The sequence below is a fragment of the Pungitius pungitius genome, chromosome 16 (assembly GCF_949316345.1).
Source record: "Pungitius pungitius chromosome 16, fPunPun2.1, whole genome shotgun sequence".
Taxonomy (NCBI): domain Eukaryota; kingdom Metazoa; phylum Chordata; class Actinopteri; order Perciformes; family Gasterosteidae; genus Pungitius; species Pungitius pungitius.
In genome coordinates, this window is record NC_084915.1 from 2,683,584 (window position 1) to 2,704,155 (window position 20,572).

The following is a 20,572-nucleotide window of genomic DNA, read 5'->3' on the forward strand; positions in this document are numbered from 1 at the left end:
CAGCGGAGAAAAAAGACTGGAATGTGAACACAAAGGAAGGAACCTACAGGTTCTTACAAAATTGATTTAAACTCACCTAAAGGATTATTATGAACACCTTTTCACCAATTTCTCATTAATGCAATTATCTAATCAACCAATCACATGGCAGTTGCTTCAATGTATTTAGGGGTGTGGTCCTGGTCAAGACAATCTCCTGAACTCCAAACTGAATGAAAGAAAGGTGATTCAAGCAATTTTGTTGGTGCCAGACAGGCCGGTCTGAGTATTTCACAATCTGCTCAGTTACTGGGATTTTCACGCACAACCATTTCTAGGGTTTACAAAGAATGATGTGAAAAGGGAAAAACATCCAGCATGCGGCAGTCCTGTGGGCGAAAATGCCTTGTTGATGCAAGAGGTCAGAAGAGAATGGGCCAACTGATTCAAGCTGATAGAAGAGCAACTTTGACTGAAATAACCACTCGTTACAACCAAGGTATGCAGCTAAGCATTTGTGAAGCCACAACACACAAAACCTTGAGGCGGATGGGTGCCTTGTTACCACTGTGCAGGCTGGTGTTGGTGTAATGGTGTGGGGGATGTTTTCTTGGCACACTTTAGGCCCCTTAGTGCCAATCGGGCATCGTTTAAATGCTACGGCCTACTTGAGCATTGTTTCTGACCATGTCCATCCCTTTATGGCCACCATTTACCCATCCTCTGATGGCTACTTCCAGCAAGATAATGCACCATGTCACAAAGCTCGAATCATTTCAAATTGGTTTCTTGAACATGACAATGAGTTCACTGTACTAAAATGGCCCCACAGTCACCAGATCTCAACCCGATAAGAGCATCTTTGGGATGTGGTGGAACGGGAGCTTCGTGCCCTGGATGTGCATCCCACAAATCTCCATCAACTGCAAGATGCTATCCTATCAATATGGGCCAACATTTCTAGAATGCTTTCAGCACCTTTTTGAATCAATGCCACGTAGAATTAAGGCACTTCTGAAGGCGAAAGGGGGTCAAACACAGTATTAGTATGGTGTTCCTAATAATCCTTTATGTGAGTGTATATTCTGCTAAAATATTGAAGATACCAGGTAAGAAAGCATTTTCTGTTATTTCCTGAAACTTTGTTATGTTTTGTGTCCTTGACTTCATTTTCTTACGTGAATGACAGGAGATTGGTGATTGTTTTCGTTTTATCTTTATTTTACGCAGCCAAGCGTCATATTAATATACAATTAATAAATGTTGTCACATGGAAGATTAACGATATGCTCTCGTGCCTACCGCAGCTATTCTGTGTGGCACCTACTGCAATCATGACGTCAATACGATCGAGACACACAAGACAAAATCTATAAAATAACACTTTTTAGCTGCAGAATATTTTGTGATATCCCTTTAAAACAGGTGTTTCCTCGTAATACTACAGAACATTAATGTGTTTCTCTGTAAAATTATTGTAAATTTATGATTTTCACACTTTATTTGAATTGTTATTTAAGATAATTTTAGGGTTTTTGTTTAGCAGCCGCTGCTGCCAGTCATTACTTTTTTTTTACAGGGTTTTTTATTTACAGTGTGGTTATCGCCATATGCTTGTTCTAATAACACAGGGCTCACCTACGTCAGTGGGCTACAACACACAAGAAACATTTCGGCAAGTTCTGCAACTTTCTGAATTATCTGTCTTGGCCGTTCACCTGAAAATGATAACTGAAGGCAAAAGCAATTGCGGAAGCACAAATGATGTAATGAAAAAATGTACTTACAGTAGAAAGAAGAGCATGCAAGAAACAAAATGAAGCCGTGTCACACATTGAGACGGTTGGGTTTGCAAAGGAAAAGATGAAACACACAAAAAAAATTGGCTGTTATGACCATTTCCACAAAGGTTCATGTGACATTAATATGGTGGTTTGCTTTGCCATTCCTGCTGCCTGCCACTGGTTCACTTTAACAAGTCAATTCATGAAGAGATCAAAGAGTTTTTCAACAGTTCAATGATCAACAGACACTGTGTATTACTGCAGTGACAGTGCAGCCTGACTTCCAGTTTGTGTAAATGGCGGTTTTCATGTGCCAGCATGCAGTTTATACTTCAAAACAGTCAAAGTGCATGCTGGTGCAGAATACTAACCTTGCAATAGTGTTGAGCTAGTGGGTTCAATTACAACTTCACCAGGGAAACAATTGGAACAGAGCAACATATTGGAAACAGAGCATCAACAAATCATTGACAGCACTTGTGAAAATCATGAAAAGTAGACTGCTGTATAGACTTTTAACATTGTGGCTGCAAAGTGGCATACTTGGGTGTTTAAACTGGTAATAGTGCCAACAGCCATTACTCAGATCAGGTGTTGTTAGAATTCAATTCAATTAATTTTGTATAGCCCAAAATCACAAATGGCATATTTTCCTCAGAGGGCTTTATAATGTGTACATATAGACATCCTCTAACACTGAAACTCTACATTATTTTAATGATGATAATCGCTCAATGTTGATAAAGTTATAATCCCGATGCCCTATTGTAGTGACACATTAGCTGAAACAATGTACACACATTTAGGAGCTTCTTTAGCTCACTGGCCCAAGGGAAGCCTCTTTTTCTAAAGATGTCTTGTACTTTAATGCTTCTTACTATATTTGGTATATATTTCGCACCTAATGCATGAGAGGGATCAGTATTGTCGCTGACGGAATGAGCCGCAAGGGATCTCTCTAAATGTAAAAGTTTTAAGGAAATGGCTGAACATTGAATCAAACGGAAGCTAATTGGGAGAGGAACATGCAGAATATATTTCTGTACTCACCATACATGAGAAAACTTGTGTTTGCGCTCCCAAGTTTGTTGAGTGCCACGCAAGTGTAGTTCCCATAATCTCCGTCGGACACGTTAAAAAATGTCAGTTTTGACAGAGATCCAGAATTCACTATCTCAAAGCCATCGATGCCTATCAGGATCCTGAATGTGAGGAAGAACACAGTGAGTGCAATTAACCATGGGCACTTGAAGGGTTTTATTCGCTTTTTTCAAAGTCACTTCACAATTACAAATGGGCTTGAGTGCAATAATAATAGTAATTTAATTAATGACTAGGAGCAATTTGCAGGCTAAATGATTGACAGCATATCAATGAGCGTCAATAACTGACACTCACACAAGCTTCTTCCATTTGTAAATTAAAATGTAAAGCTAATTACCTTCTGTCATCTTTATACCACTCAAAGTCTGCCTCAGGCACGGCATCGGCCTCACACTCCAGCTCTCCTCTCTGGCCCGGAGTGACCCCGACGTCTCTGCCCTCCAATACAGCGGGAGCATCTATTGCGACAACATGAGAGCACTGTGATTAGGACTGAAAGAGCCACTGTGTCTCCTCTAAGTCCTTACACACAAATATCCCTAAGTCTTTTTATTTTTTAAATAATGCTTCTCCTGCATACTCAGCTGTGTTTGAGGAATTTAAGGCAGTTTCTCTGACATTACTTAGAGAGTTGGTACAACACATGAAACCTACCAACTGTCCCTTAGACCAGTGGTTCTCAACTGGTTTGGCTCCGGGACCCAACATCACCCCTTAATGACAAGCCGCTACCCAAATCGAGGACCATTCTCAACATCTCAAATTTATTCAAAATCAAGACTGTATCACTGTATCATGTGATACAGTCTCTAGGGATGGAATTGCTCTGGTATCCAACAGCACCGTCAGAAATCGTGGAGTTCTCTTCGACCAGGATATGTCCTTCAACTCTCATATAAAGAAGACTTCAAGGACTGCCTTTTTTCATCTACGTAATATATCGAACATCAGGAACTTCCTGTCTCAAAGTGATGCAGAAAAACTAGTTCATGCATTTGTTACTTCTAGACTGGATTACTGTATTTTCTTTGTTGTCAGGCTGCTCTTGTAAATTGCTTAAACCTCTCCAGTTGATTCAGAATGCTGCTGCACGTGTATTAACAAGAACTAAGAAATGGGATCATATAACTCCTGTATTAACTTCTCTGCACTGGCTTCCTGTTAAATCAAGAATAGAATTTAAGGTACTTCTCCTCACCTACAAGGCACTTGCTGGTGAGGCACTGTCTTATCTTAAAGAGCTCGTTACACTGTACTGCCCTACAAGGCATCTGCGCTTCGTAGATGCTGGGCTACTTGTGGTTCCTAGAGTTTTAAAAAGTAGGATGGGGGCCAGAGCCTTCAGTTATCAAGCTCCTCTTTTGTGGAACCAGCTTCCACTTTCAGTCCGGGGGGCAGACTCGGTCAGTTCATTTAAGATAAAGCTTAAAACGTTCCTCTTTGATATTGCTTATAGTTAGGGCTGGCTCAGGTTAGCCTGGACCAGCCCTTAGTTAAGCTGCTCTAGGCTTAGACTGCCGAGGGACTTCTTAGGACACACCTAGCCCCTCTCTCACTCACACTCTCACTTTTTCCTTCCACAATCATCCATGTTTTACTAATGTACATCACTAATTCAGCTTCTGCTGCCATCATCATTACTTTAAATATGATTCATATTACTGTCATCATAAACCAACATCTTTCTGCTCTCCCTCCCCACAGAAGCCTCTGTGGATGGTGGTTCTCTCTGATGGTTCTGCTACTTGCAATTACTTGTATCATTTCTGTTAGAGGAATTGAATGTATTGTACTTTTTTTTTTACATTGTTTATTCTGTACACATGACATTGCAGTCTCTCCCGGGAGAGGGATCCCTCCTCTGACGTTCTCCCCAAGGTTTCTTCGTTTTTTCCCCAATTAAGGGTTTTTTCATATTTTGGGGAGTTTTTCCCGTTCCGATGTGAGGGTTTCGGGACAGAGGATGTTGCGTGTGTACAGACTGTAAAGCCCTCTGAGACAAATTTGTAATTTGCGATTTTGGGCTATACAAAATAAAATTAATTGAATTGAAGTTCATAAGCTGAATTTCATATTCAGGATGTTTAATTATCCTAAAAACCCAATGTCTCCCCCATATCAGAATGGTTTGACCCAACGTGGCACACGCTGCTGAAAACATGGACGGACGAGCCGGCAAAAAAACGGACACTCCGCTGCATTAAAAAAGTCCCTTCAAAATGAAATCACAGGATGATTTTTCTTTTTCTAATTTTTATTTTCCCATGTGTGACAGGTAGCACTGCGGGATAGCACTCAGGGAGCGTCTTATTTAACTAGCAGGCGACACACACTTTGTCCCAGCTGTCCCCCGGTTCCTTACCGTGAGCAAAAGGCAAATCGGTAGGTAGGTCGCTAACTTGCGGGTTTAGTGTTATTTCAGCAATGTCAGTTTACTAAATATTTTTGTAGGTTTGGCCGGCGGAGTGGAGTCCCTTTAAACTTCGTTGGGGAGGGTCTGACGCCTCAGCCTTTCCAGGTAAAATGATCGTAGGACCACCGCAGACAAACAATATTTATTTGACCGAATATGCTTAATTTTCAGGTGGCGCACAGCTGCTGTTTTGCCCCACGTTTCCTTTCATGGTTGCACTATAACGACGGAGTATTGCTAACCGTGATTGTATTGTTATATTGTATGCTCCCTCTGTCCCTGTTGATCTTCTTTTTGTTGTGTACTCGCCTCATTTTATTTTATTGATTTCGAGTGGGGGGTGCTCGCTGTGTGGAGGAATAGCGCGGGCACTTTACTCGGATTGACTCTCACATGCTGTAGTGTAATATGGTACTTGCATGAACCATTTTTTTAACTTTCCTTGTTGTCATTGTGTGAGTGGGTTTGTAGTGAGTGTGCCGTGTGTGTGTTTGTATTGTTGCATGTTCACAGGTTGCACTGGGTGTTTAACCGTACGGGGAGATTCGCTGTCCCCACACAGACGGCCGCCCTACCCTCGCCGTGGCTAGGGAACCGGGCGAGTATATAGAGTTTCTGGTAGTAAGCTTTTATAAATATCTATTGTACATAATTATACTGTTGGGCTAATCGATTGTTTTGTACGGTGAAGATGTCTCTGTCCCTTGAGTGAAAATCAATTCGGGTCCCTCGTGTCACACATGCAAAGGCCCGCGACCCACTAAAAACGGGTCCCAGTTGAGAATCACTGATCTAGAGCATGACCACGGGTGAACAGGAGTATTTTTTACACTGGTTAAAATGTTTAGTGTAATTCCTTTGTACATTCCATTATGTGTCTCCTGTATTGTGGATGTTTGAAGGAAATTGATGTCGCTCATCATTTGATCTGGATTCGTCTTGGTAAATGGTCTCTGAGCCAAAACAATGGTGACTGTCAAGTCATCTGCCGATATTTTCGTGATTTAATAATTAATGGCTTCTACAATGGCAGAAAAAAGATGCAATTAAATCAAATCAAACAAAATGTCTTGTTTTGTAATCAAACAACAGATTTTTCAGTTTTCTATCAAATTAGCATAAAAGCTTCAAAGGAGCACATTATTATAATTTAATAATTCCAATTAGTTTACATTTTTACTTGAAAAAATACAAGTTGAGTGATTATCAACATGGTGGTGAATAAATTGTTTGTCTGTCAACTAATTGTGTAAATTAATATTAGATGTATTAAATTCAGCAGCACTCAAATATGAAAATACTTTTTCATGTCTCGAAAGTACATTTGATTTAATGTAGCAATATAACATTATACATATAATATTATTTAAATTCATAATAATAATATTTATTTTATGAAATAATGAAAAGCAGCAAAGCTAGTATAAAAAAGCTTAAACCTGGGATATTCAGCACCTCATAAATTATTAACATGATTATATGATTTGTTTATATTTTAGCCAAAAAGCTCATTGATAAATGTAACAATTGTATCAGCTCTGTTTATTCAAACACAAAAGATTTAACTCCTTGAGCCAAGCAGTGGACTCACAGTTGACGGTGATGTCTACGGTCTGGACATCTTTGTCAATATCGTTGACGGCTGTGCATTCATACGTCCCTGCTCTTCGTCTGGAGATAGAGGGGATTTCCAGGTACTCATCCTCTGATGCCAGGTCTCCTATAAAAAGGGAAGTTGAGATGGAGACACAGATTTAACGTGACAAGTCAACAGCTGTGGCCATGATTTTCCCACCCAGTAGAAATCATCACATGATAATTAAAAATAGTTTGAAGTTTTAAGATTTATATGTTGATGGGTTAGTACATTGGCCATTTTTCTGTTTAAAAAAAATAAAATGTATATCTATTTTCTAACTCAAACGCAGAAATCAAAGATCTAAGTTTAGAGGGGGCCGCAGATCCTGTAAATTATTGTAGTGCCCTGATGTGTAAAAAATTACACCAGTAAATCATATTGGCATATAATGGGTACGGTTCTGTGTCTGCTGCTTCTCTGCGGTTTCTTTGGACATTTCATCTTGAGGCTATTGACTTGTTTCAGAGGAAGTTACACTTAATCATTAGAAGGTCATTAGTCGTCATTGTCCAGTGTCTCTCATATTCGGCTCCTTTTTTGTTTCTTTCATGAAAGCAGGCACTTCAGAACTGCTTATGAGATGTGACAATACAATTGGAGAGGCCAGCACTGATGCTTCTTTTTCCTGCAGCAATTTGACAACCTTGACAGAGACACTTAATACAGCGCTCAATGTAAAGAAAAAAAGACTTAATGGCTTTGGGGCCACCTCCAGGGACGTAGGCAGTTGACATTAATAAATTGCACATGGATTCACTTTGCTGCGTTGAGGCACATTAGTGAATTTCACCTGGGAAGGTTGTTGTGGAGAGAGGTTCTCGTCGGCTTGCCGATCACCTGACGAGGAGTACCGGGAGGACTCCATTTCCCTCAAACAATGAGTCTACATTGTGTCAAAGGAGACCGCAATGTCACACAGCCAAATGGTGGAATCCTCTGAGGAGAAGGCTGCCAGCTGAAGCAAGCTCTCAAAGTCCACACATCAAGCAACACTTTTACAGTGGGTGGTTTCACGTCAGCCGCTGTCCTCCAGACTGGCACATGAGATCAACGTTTCATACAAATACATTCACAAAATATCCGGTAGCCATGGCTGCAAATAATATTAACGATACTATACAATACTTACCACATGCATATATACATATATATATATATAGAGGCGACATTATTTAAAAATCAGTGACAATAAAATGTAAAGAGTCGTTGTTGTAACCGAACAACATATTGGCTATATTTTTGTAAGAAAAGTAAATCAAAATATTTTCTAAAAGAATCTAAAATTAAAAGGTTTTGCATACGATTTAATGCTCACTTTCTTCCATTTCATATCATGCGGGGTAAAACCTATAAAATAATTGTTTATGAAGTAATTTTGGTGGATTGGAGGTGTGAATTTCTTTTTATACTTGATGTTCTTGGTCAGATTAAATTGATATGAATGTAGGAAAAGGGTATATATTGCATTGTGTTTGATGTGCGAATACAAAAACTACCAGCAATGATAATAATAGTGTGCATGCTTAAGCAGCTTTTTAGAAGTAATAATTCCTCGCCTTGTTTGTTGCCCAGCTCAGACACAGAGTGCCATAATAAAGGATATATTTCACACCTTTACATCTTGGAGGTCAAGTTAAGCAGCTAGGTGAGACCAAAAGTTATACATTCAATGAGAAAATTGGTTCTTTAAACTGTCATCTCCTAATAGGAATTACAATTTATTTATTTTTACTGTCCAGCAGTTAATATTTTTGTGTATTAGCTTGCATTTACTAATAGAATCAGCATTTTGCTGAAGCAAAATGTAGACAAAGACATTAATCAATCATGTTAAGGTAAGATGCACATTCTGGTTCTGGTTTCAGGGTAGATTAATACCTTCTAAAATACTTATCCTACAAACCCAATTCGTGTTTACATGTCTTAAAAGTTTAAGCCTCCTGCGGCCCATATCATGTTGAAGTTGTATAAATCTAAAGAATTATGCCCTCAGAGCCAAACATTTACATTTTAACTAAATATTCCAAAAATGAAATAAACTAGATAGAGTATGACAATTATACATTGTCTTATCATTATACACTCTGTACACTCAGCACTCTACTCGAATGTATTTTCAAACCAGTAAATCTGCCTATTTCTCCATCATTACTCCTGTATTATTTTCACAGTCAGTTCAATTATGTTGTCTCCTGAGGCCACTATGTACTAGATTATCTATCATTAACATATTGTCTTTCTTTTCACTCAATGCTCCTCCACCTCCATCAGCCTACAGGCTCAAAGGTTGCGACCCTCCAAATCCATCATATCATTCATATAAACTCAGCTCTACAGTCGCTCATTCAAACGCGGTTACCAATGATCTTGCATTATAAAAAAAGTACAGCTAAGTATTAGCATGAAAGTCTTGTAGCACTTCTTAGCCTCTTCAGTTAGTCTGCCAGAAACCATTGAAAACAAGCTGTCCCATGTGCCAAAAGATGATGTGTGCCAGAGGGAAAACAAATGTTGTCTCAGCAGAAACAAAGAATTTGACATGTCAGTACCCTCTACACAGCATTTGCCCAGCTCTAAAAATACACACAGAGACCCGGATCACATTTTATTTGGATGAATATGTGTTTACGAAGGAAAACATTATTTCAAACAAGTTGCCGTCTGTGTCAGGGATGACTGCTGGCTTTGTGAACAAGTAATTAGTGAAATGGTACTGCCATCAAGGTGACATGGTAGGGCAGGGGTATCAAACTCATTTCAGGTTCGGGCCAGATACTGCCGACTTCAACCAAACGCGGGCCACTGACGATTGGCGCGAACATCGGGACGTATGCATTCCAGTGGCGGACCGTTGACTCTGCGATTTCCTTAAACGGTCTCTGCTCTGCTCACTGAAGCAAAACAATAAGTGGACAATACATATCAGAGCCAAGAGCAGCGAGTGTAGTCAACTACTGCTCATCCCGTCGGACCAAGATAATTTATCTATATCCGTTAATGAACTTTTCTCCTCTTGTTACCCTGGTAACCGCCGTCATTACAGACGGTTGCGTCAATTCTTACTGTGAAAATCTACGTACTTCCAGTTTAGCAGCTGTGCTTCGTTTTATGGGAAATACCACAAAAAGAATTAACGGAGTAAGAAGTTGTTGGTATGGTTCTTACGGTAAAAGGGACGATGATAAGGTACACGACGAAAGTTGACACAAGCGGTATGTAATACAGACTGTGAGGCACGCTATTGCGGAGAGTGCATTGTGGGATTTGTAGTATTATGGTGATGCGTGCGATATACCGGCGGGCCAGCTCCAATTGTAAATAGATTTGATCATGCGGGACAAAGATAATTCATTCGCGGGCCGGATATGGCCCGCGGGCCATGAGTTTGACACGTGTGGTAGGGCATCGGGAGACAGGGCAGGAGAAGTTGGTGGGGTGAGAAAGCAGAAAAGACCCAGTAAGTCTCAGGAGAGGCCTGTAGAAGATAATGTGTCCCTCAAATGCCAAACTCAAGGGCAAAGAAAAGATAGATATAGAAAGAAAGAGATATTTGTCTGCAGGGCAAAAGGAACAACATTCAAGGGAGGAGGCAGAATACAAGAGCAGATGGTTGAGGGATACAGCCTTTTAAGGAGAGTGAACAAGAGGATATGTTAAGGAAGTATTTAAATTGATGAATCCAAGCACAAGGAGGGAAAGAAACAGAAGCAGAATGGCAGACAGAAGACCCTCATAACCCAAAGAGAGAGTGGGAGTGGGTATGGCGTTATCAGTATTGTCTTGAGGGAAAGGATGTCGGTGAAAAAGATACTCATTTTGACACTGATTATCAGCCTTTGGCATATGGGATTTCTTAAAGTGCCTTTAATGCACCATCCACTTTGAAACAAACATAAAAAAGGTGAATCATACAAATATATAGTAGCTCATGGTTGCATGAATTACTGAGATGTAATAAAGCAGCTTTACTTCTATTGAAGAGGTTTGCCAGCGAAGATAATCAGTTGTGGCAGTATGGTTTAGATTTGACCCTTCAATAGAATACATATTTTGGAGCATACAAAGAAAAATAAAAACCATGGCTGCAACAAATCCCTCAGGCCACAAGTCCTTTTGCATCTCAGTTAGTCTATAGGAGAAGCAGATGTTTAAGGGACAGATACAGCCTGTGAGTCAAAGATATGAAAAATGTGAAAGGGTGAATCGGTTTCTATTACTGCACATTACGTTAAAGGAAAAGATAACACCAAAAGCAAAGGGGATCCATGTGCAGTTGACATCATTAAAATAACGGTTTACAATTCTATAGTAAGAAGATAAAAATAATTATCATTATATTAATTACTTTTGGTCCCTGTGGTGGCGGGCGTGGTTTCGGCTCGGCTGCAGGGGTGGGGGGAGAGATGGGGAGTGGCTCGGGGAACAGTGCCAGGTGAAAACGCTTGGCAATCAGCTGGCGATAATTAACGTGTGTGTGTGTCCTCTGGCCGCTATTTAAACACAGTGAGGCGAGCGAGCGAGGAAGGAGGGCGAACGAGCGAGCTGGACGCCGGCGCGTTTTACTGAGCTGTACGAAATAAACATATTGAAAATCGCCACTCTGGTATTAAGTGCCTTTTGTCCCGAGCCGTACCTACCCACACCGTACAGTCCCTTAAATGGCCACATTTTAATTTGTTGTAATTCCTACACCGTTCATCTGAATTGGATGTAAATACCCTCAAATTAAAGCTAAAAGTCTGCACTAAAAGGACATCTTAATTTTTCATTTCAACACCATTGGTGTGGTGTACAGAGCCAAAATAATGAAAAATGTGTCAATGTACAAATATTTATGGACCTGACTGTACAGTGAAAATAAATAGACCACATATGGAGTTTTTCCTACACCGAGCCTTGGGATAGAGGATGTCGTATACAGAGTTTAAAGCATTCTGAGCCAGAATTGTGATTAAGGCTATATTTAAGTGGTGTTATTAGCGATTAGGGCTGAAGTTTAAATTTCTAAGCTGTTTGGTAGATGACATGTAGATGGTCTGAAAAGGTAGAGCAGCTTGAGCTAAGCTTAACTAGAAGGCTTTGCTATAATGCTAAATTGCTCCTAACGTGCTGCTACGATTATTATTTCACTTGCTGGGATTTACGAATGCATTAATTACCAACAGATAAATTTGACCAACTTTCTTTATAATTTTCTTTGGGTTTTATATGGGTTGTAGGGACAAAAACACCTTATATAAGGAACCTACACTTCATATATGGTCTTCCAGTTTTACAATGTATGAAATAAACAAACATTTGTCTACATCCTATTTTCTACCTCTCCTGTTGTTTGAGATCCTCCCACATTATCAGCTCACTACCTCCACCTGGCTCTTCTCACCTGCAGCACATCCGCCTCAGACCATTTAAGCCCATAACTTTATATTGTTCCCTGCCAAATTGTCTTATGTTATCGCAAAGCTATCCAGCGTGTCCTTATTAGCAGAGGTTTCAAGTAACAAATACGTACAAGTACAAATACTTTGTTACCTTACTTAAGTAGACATTTTGGATATCTATACTTTACTGGAGTATGTATTTTTCAGACTACTTTTTACTTCTACTTCTTACATTTTCCATAAATGTTTTATACTCATTTTATTGAGACACAAGGCACGAGGCACAACTCGGCGACTTGCAAATAGTGCAGCATCCTAAATAAAGTGATATAAGTTCTGTCTTAATGTGAGGCTTTAGAAATGAACACAAAGGGATTCTGTATTTGCTCATAATGTCTGAAATGGGTTACTCCGCCCCCCCCATGGTGTGGTAAACCTAATGGAGACACGGCAGTCTAACTAATCAATGGGAACAACGTGTGTGTATGTCCTCCAACTCATGTGTTTCAGCCGTCACTGGAAAATGGGTTCTTGTTTTATTTGTTTAGGTTATAAAGCATGCGAGTCGATAAGTCGTTTTGAATAAAAGGGTCAGCTAAATGACATAAAGAGGACAATGGTGGCGCATGGGGTAGGGTGGAGCACTGGGGTTGGCAGTTGGCAGTTCGAATCCGGGGTGCACCATATGCCACGTCGAAGTGTCCCTGAGCAAAACACCCAATAAAAGCGTCAGCTAAATGATATGTAATGTAACATTAAGAGTTTGTCCTTAATGGATTTTTTTCTCCCTTAAATTACTTTTACACTTTAAGTAGTTTTTAAACCAATACTTTTTTACTTTTACTCAAGTAAAAAGCCTGAGTTGATACTTCAACTTCTGCAAAAGTATTTTTAAACCCTAGTATCAATACTTCTACTTGTAATGAATGTGAATAGTTTTGACCTTTTTGGATTTGTTTGCCTGCTTTACCATTGTGCTGGTTCCAACCAAGCGTGTCCATGTCTACGGATTCTCTGCCTGCCTCTCTGGATTCGTCTCCCAGTTTTGACCCTGCTTGAACGTTGAGTAAAGCTACCTGTCTTGTCAATCTGTGTCGAGTCGTGCTTTATGGTTCCAGCGTGCATTGGTACCAGTAACCATTAAATCAACTGTGGCAGTTACGCAAAATATTCAAATATTTAATTGCAGTAAAACACAAATTTAGTTTGAACTACTCTGACATCAATGTTGACAAACTGTCCTGAATTCTAGTTCCTGAAGGGAAAACGTAACTCATTTTAAATTAATCTTGAATCACATCAATTTAGTTGGCTATCGTGGAGGATTGGTGCGTCCTCTAGATTGTCACTTCAGAAACCTTATGACACCAATGATATGTTATTTAATTTAGCTGCTAGTCTCAAGCTTGCCGGTGAGTGAATTCAGAATCAATTCAAATTAAAAATTAAAAAAATTGCATCAGAAAAAAAGACCAACGCTAAGCAGGTGCTAGAATTAACACTGCCATGAACATCTAAATGGCATTGATATGGTATAACAGCATTAAGTTATTTCCTTCACCTTCAAAGGGGTCAAAAACCGACCAATCTACTATGACTGCCAACTCCATCAACTTCAAATGAATCTATCGAAGCATCCAGGCATGTGCAAATCTAGCAAACCTTTTATTGCTCCAAGGCCAAATTCAAATTCAGTGTGCATCTTCATTCTGGTCGCAACCGTGCAACGGTGTTGGCCAGCCGCCTGGGCTGACAAACTTTGCAGTTAGGTTGTGTGGTCTGTGGGAGATACTGAGGATCATTTCTGATCCACCACAAGCCCCTAAAGCCATCTACCTATCAAAGGTTAGGAAAAGGCTGGGTCACAGCTGTGTGAGAGCCCTGGCCTCGTTCTGAAATCATCTAAATTTATTCACACACACACACACACACACACACACACGATCTTTATTAAATACTTTTTTTAACACCCTGGGTGCACTAACACTGAATGGCCCCCGGAAGAAGGAAAGTTGCTTTGAATTCAGAAAGTACTGGGATATTTTTCTGCTGCTCTCTGTCTGAGCAAGAGGGACAACAGCGGCGTGTGACTTTTCGGGCCGTCCGTCAAATACTGGAGATGAAATTAATAAGAAAAAGACTACTGAAAAATAGAAGCTAGAATTCAAAATATTGGAAGTAAAACTCTCAGAGAAAACCAACAATAACTCATAAAAAATAGACTGAATCACTGCTTTCATTCATCATGCATGTGGAAATTCAAAACAACAGCTTGTGGCGCTAAAGCTACTCTTAACATTTTCATCCCACAATAAACTAAAAGTCAATAGAGATCCCTAAATTGTAAATTGGTGGGTGCATGCAAAAAAAAGAATTCATCAACATGAATGTTCTACCTCATATGGACTAGAAAGATAGATGAACATAAGCAACCATTAGCTGCATACATTGGATCATGAATGTTTGGATGAGGAGGGGATAAATAATGCCTTTCAATTTCAATTTGTTTACTGCTCTTAAAAAGTGGCTTGTTTTGGATTCAGATTCTAAACCAGTTCACAAAAGGCAGACATGAATTGTGCCCTACAAATGGAGGGACACCCCCCCCCCCCCCCACACACACACACACTCAGAGCCACCTCCACAGATGTGTTGCAGCAAACACAAATATCTGACCAGTCTCTTTCACAAAATTGGTTTTAAGGCCTCTACTGTATTGTAAAAGATAGCATGAAAAAAACCTGAATAAATGGCAGGCAAGCCAGGGTGAGGAGTCGCCATGGTGCCCTATGATTACATTTTTTTTATATTACCAAAAGAGGGACATAGTTATGTTCTCGTAAGACAGAATAGTCTGTGCCTCAGTAAGGATTGAAAAGGCCCACAAAGGGACAGGGACACTAACAGTGGGTCAAAGGTCTTGTACGTTCAGAGGAGCCATCAGATTGGGACAGCCGAGTTGCAGCGGAAGTGAAGTATGTAGTCGACGAATGCGTCCTGACATAGACGTGTGGCGGACCCAAATGCAGCACAACGGCGCATAGTGTTTAGTTAACGTCTTTATTAAACAAGGCTTCACAGCAGGCGTTAGAGCAACTCTGCAGAGCAGAGTTCGGTCCTCGGGGTCAGGGTGATGCTCAGGGTGGCCGGAGAGGAAATGCCAGAAAAAAACCGGTGCGATTGCTGGGGGTGTCGGGGAGCCGGAGCACAGGAGATGAAGCGCCGGGCAGACCGAGGAGCAGGCAAACAGAAACCAGATGCGCTCAGGCAGAACTTGTGATCGGGGACAGAAGGCTGAGGTAATTACAGGGGCAGGAACAGGCAGGGTCGAAACCGGGTGATCTGTCCAAGGGTGAGTGCTGGAGAGACTTGCATGACGGACAATCTGACAGTGACAGGCTGGGACTGCAGTGCTTGAGCAACGGGGCTGATTGCATATGTGGGGCAGGTGTGGAAGGCGGGAGAGACCGTAGTGATGAGGGGGCGGAGCTGGCAGGTGAGTGTGACACGTCCTTAAGGATTTTAAGACACAGCTTATGATTTAAATAGACTCGGGAGATGCAATTGAGTGGACAAAGATGGGAACAATTAGGGACAAGCCAGACAATCACCAGAGAGGGAAAAACTCACCAGGGGACGGAGTGAAGGTTACCCAGGGACACAAGGGGAATGAATATACAAAATAAAATTAAGGGTGCAAGCAGCATTGGACGGGTCCTCGCTACTCCTTGCACATCGGGGCACTGGCAGGACGGTTACAAATGCGGCCGAGGACGTAGCGTTCGCAAGTCAGTGGTCGTTAACTGTGTGGAGCAACGCCAGGAATGCCGCTTTGCAAACTCTATCTTTGACATTATCATGGTCTTAGGCTTTTTATATCAACATAAAACCAGGACCTTCTGATGTACCATTAAAAAATTAAAGCTTCTCAGAATACCATACATGAGCCAATCACCAGACTACATTTGGTCATTTTGAGATTAGATTTATAAGGAAACAATCAATACTTTTATGACCATTCCACTTCAGGTTGATAGTACACAGTGTTGGGAAAGTTCAGTTCACAAATTTAAAAATGAACTAGTTTAGTTCAAACTTCAAAGTATTTGAACTAAGTTCACATTTCCAACTAGTTCAGTTCTTTTTTTCCATTTGTTGCTGCAAGCTATTTTTTCAAAATTATTGCCAGAACCAGACAGCAATTATTTTATCAGTTTTAACACTGAAGCTATGCATCAGATTTAATCTTCATATCCCATTTTGAATCCTTATCCAACCAGGGTTTACATTAGCATTGAGGGGACAGCATTTCCCCTTTGTTGCTTTAATGTTGCTGTCCATTCACTCCACACTAGCAGCAGCTGCAGCGTTCACCCCTACAGTACATTCTCAAACACATGCTGCTTGAATGGAATTAAGGTGCAAATGTTTGCAAAGAAAGGTCAGATTCCTCCCATCCTCACTAACCTTGTCAGTAACTTCATAAAACTCATTTAAATTATTATATGCCGTCTCTTTGCTACACGCAGCTGTCGCCTCCATGCATTTCTTTTTTTTTGATGACGCAAGCGGCAGTGCGACACTGGAGGCTGGTGTTGCCAGTTTGGGTGTTTTCCGCTACTTATTAAGGCGCGTTTACAATGTGTTTTCTATAGAAATCTGGCACCCCATTGAACGATGTTAACCTGAAAGAACGTGCCGTTCATAGACACCAGAATGAACGAGTTCAGAGTAACGTTCATCGCATTAATACAGTACGTTCAGTTCACGTTCGCCCAACACTGATAGTACACCTCCCCAAGGTGTCTAGATAGTCGTAGAGAGGACCCTAATAATAATTCCTTGAAATACAATAGGTTCCTCTACGACTAGTCGTAGCGAGGACCCTAGTAATAATAATTCCTTGAAATACAATAGGGTTCCTCTACGACAAGTTGTAGCGAGGACCCTAATAAGGACAAACCACTGTGACAGAGAAAGCTAAGTGGTTCAGTCCCCCTCCTCGGCATCACGTCAGACCACTCCCTTCTGCTTTACACAATAGCCAACAGTGAAAACGACAAAGAGGTGACGAGACTGCTCTCCCTTCTGTAAAATTTGTTTAGGTTGTGGTGGAAGATTTTGCACAGACAATCGTAAAGTAAGAAACAAAGGCTTCGAGTCAAATATGTCTTTCTCCATTTATTTCCTTGCAAGGGAAGAAAGGTCACAACAGCTACATGCTCTGCAAACTGTCATGAACCAACTTCTTGCCCCCTAACAGAACGAGGCAGTTCTTATACACAAGTTCAGTTATCGGTGGCGTCAGCAGAAACCTTGACCACCTTGTTGAGTCTCTACAGCCAGGATACTCAGGACAGCTAGTTCATGTAAGACACATCAGTTCTTTGACCATGGACTCGCCCTCCTAACACTTGAAAACAAATCTGGTTACACACATACGACCTACTTTGTTTAGTCTATAGAGCTAGGACGCTGAGGACATTTATCAGTGCAGAACACTTCAGCTCTCATATCATGGCCTTTCCATCTCAGCACTTGCAATTAATAAACTGGTTATACAAATGAAGCATTTTAGAAGAGTTACATATATTTTTGCCATTACAAGGTGCAGTAGTCTAATTTGGTTCATGATCATGTTGAAGTGAGTTTTTTTCCTCATCAAGTACTAATTTTAATGTAAAACACCCGAGAACTGAGATAACTTCATTAAAATAATTTAGGCGTAATTTCAATGCAATCAAATAGATACATAAAATGGAGAATAAATTATTGTATTTAATTTTCTCAATGGTTAATGGTATGCACCACTCACACTGAAACTGAATTTACGAGTTATGGGTGATGCCAAGTAATTTGCAGGTTTGAACTGCTGTATAGATTGTGTCCTAACGTGACAGAAGCAAAGCTAAAAGATTTAAATGCTGGCTCATTTCGCAGCTACGCATACCTGGCTAACTTCTGAATAATCTGGGTGTGAATGTGTGATTGTGGGTTTTAAAAAGTTAGAGAGATTAACATTTGCAGTTCTCTCAATTTTAATGTTGTAACGGTGTGGGGGTTCAAATGCTATTCGACCATCCGACAAGTACCTCTGTTGCGGAATGATGCGATTAAGTTCTTGCAGCACTCCCTAGAGACGATAGCCAGGCTTATCCAAAATGACATAGGATCAGCTAGGACACGACAGATTGCAACCTTCCGCAGAAAAGGATGTGGGTTCGGTGAAGCTGTAAGTATGCTCCATCCAATAATACCAGACGTCATGATTGAGTCATAACCTCAGAACTTAATGACCTGGTGCACAGTGCCATGATCTGGTTAATGGCAACTTTTGATTTTAACTCATTGACTCTTGACACTCAAACCAGACCTAAGTAAAATCTCTCAAAAGAAAATATAGAATGCAAAATACCACATGAAATGTAATAACAGCTACAATATGACCAATGTTCATATGTGTGTAGCCAGAGATGGGCGCTAATTCTATAAAATGTATTTGAAATATGTACTCAAGTTTGGATCTTCAAGTTCAACAGATTTTCTGTCAAAGTAAATATGAAATAAAATTGAATGTCATAATGTCCAATCTAATACTGGCATATTATATAGTTCACAGATGGCCATGACAGTAGATGTCCATATAATTTATTATGTTATTATTATGTTTATGGGCTGTTCCATTAATACAACATATATATACAATATACACTCACCGGCCACTTTATTAGGTACACCTGTCCAACTGCTTGTTAACACTTAATTTCTAAGCAGCCAATCACATGGCGGCAACTCAGTGCATTTAGGCATGTAGACATTGTCAAGACAATCTCCTGCAGTTCAAACCGAGCATCAGTATGGGGAAGAAAGGTGATTTGAGTGACTTTGAACGTGGCATGATTGTTGGTGCCAGAAGGGCTGGTCTGAGTATTTCAGAAACTGCTAATCTACTGGGATTTTCACGCACAACCATCTCTAGGGTTTACAGAGAATGGTCCGAAAAAGAAAAAACATCCAGTGAGCGGCAGTTCTGTGGGCGGAAATGCCTTGTTGATGCCAGAGGTCAGAGGAGAATGGCCAGACTGGTTCGAGCTGATAGAAGGGCAACAGTGACTCAAATAACCACCCGTTACAACCAAGGTGGGCATAAGAGCATCTCTGAACGCACAGTACGTCGAACTTTGAGGCAGATGGGCTACAGCAGCAGAAGACCACACCGGGTGCCACTCCTTTCAGCTAAGAACAGGAAACTGAGGCTACAATTTGCACAAGCTCATCGAAATTGGACAATAGAAGATTGGAAAAACGTTGCCTGGTCTGATGAGTCTCGATTTCTGCTGCGACATTCGGATGGTAGGGTCAGAATTTGGCGTCTACAACATGAAAGCATGGATCCATCCTGCCTTGTATCAACGGTTCAGGCTGGTGGTGGTGGTGTCATGGTGTGGGGAATATTTTCTTGGCACTCTTTGGGCCCCTTGGTACCAATTGAGCATCGTTGCAACGCCACAGCCTACCTGAGTATTGTTGCTGACCATGTCCATTCCTTTATGACCACAATGTACCCAACTTCTGATGGCTACTTTCAGCAGGATAATGCGCCATGTCATAAAGCTGGAATCATCTCAGACTGGTTTCTTGAACATGACAATGAGTTGGCTGTACTCAAATGGCCTCCACAATCACCAGATCTCAATCCAATAGAGCATCTTTGGGATGTGGTGGAACGGGAGATTCGTATCATGGATGTGCAGCCGACAAATCTGCGGCAACTGTGTGATGCCATCATGTCAATATGGACCAAACTCCCTGAGGAATGCTTCCAGCACCTTGTTGAATCTATGCCACAAAGAATTGAGGCAGTTCTGAAGGCAAAAGGGGGTCCAACCCGTTACTAGCATGGGGTACCTAATAAAGTGGCCGGTGAGTGTATATGTTTTCACGGAACGTCCGACAACGCCTCCTCCTGGTTTCACCAGATCCCTCTCTCCAGAGTACTAGGACCGCATCTCCCATCATCCCCCCTAATCACAGAAAGCCAACATGAAGACACTGCAATCTGTGCAGCATCTCGCTCTAAGGCGTCGCAGTTGTTGTAGATATCAAAACCCTCAGGAGTTTCACCATTTGACCTGAATTGTGTTGTGGGTATCAGGCATTTGTGTGGTCTCCCAACAGCACAATTGAATAAATGTCATTGAGCATGCACAATACAACTATACTGATTCTGGACATACATGCCTTTGCATGCTTGTGAATGAATAATGTTCGA

General features: G+C 40.9%; 1 protein-coding gene across 5 annotated transcripts in view; it reads right to left on the bottom strand.

Annotated features, from left to right (window-relative positions):
* The window catches only part of ntm (neurotrimin), a 252,918-nt gene that overhangs the window by 6,058 nt on the left and 226,288 nt on the right, over positions 1-20,572 (bottom strand). For 3 of the 5 annotated variants that reach the window (XM_037467556.2, XM_062558240.1, XM_037467557.2), the window contains 4 exons: positions 6,872-7,000; positions 3,205-3,325; positions 2,814-2,965; positions 2,135-2,170 (listed from right to left, as the gene is read on the bottom strand). In XM_037467556.2, the coding sequence (XP_037323453.2) occupies positions 2,135-2,170; positions 2,814-2,965; positions 3,205-3,325; positions 6,872-7,000 (438 nt within the window). The remainder of the gene's footprint in view (positions 1-2,134; positions 2,171-2,813; positions 2,966-3,204; positions 3,326-6,871; positions 7,001-20,572) is intronic. The other 2 variants (XM_037467559.2, XM_037467558.2) reach the window with 1 other exon arrangement.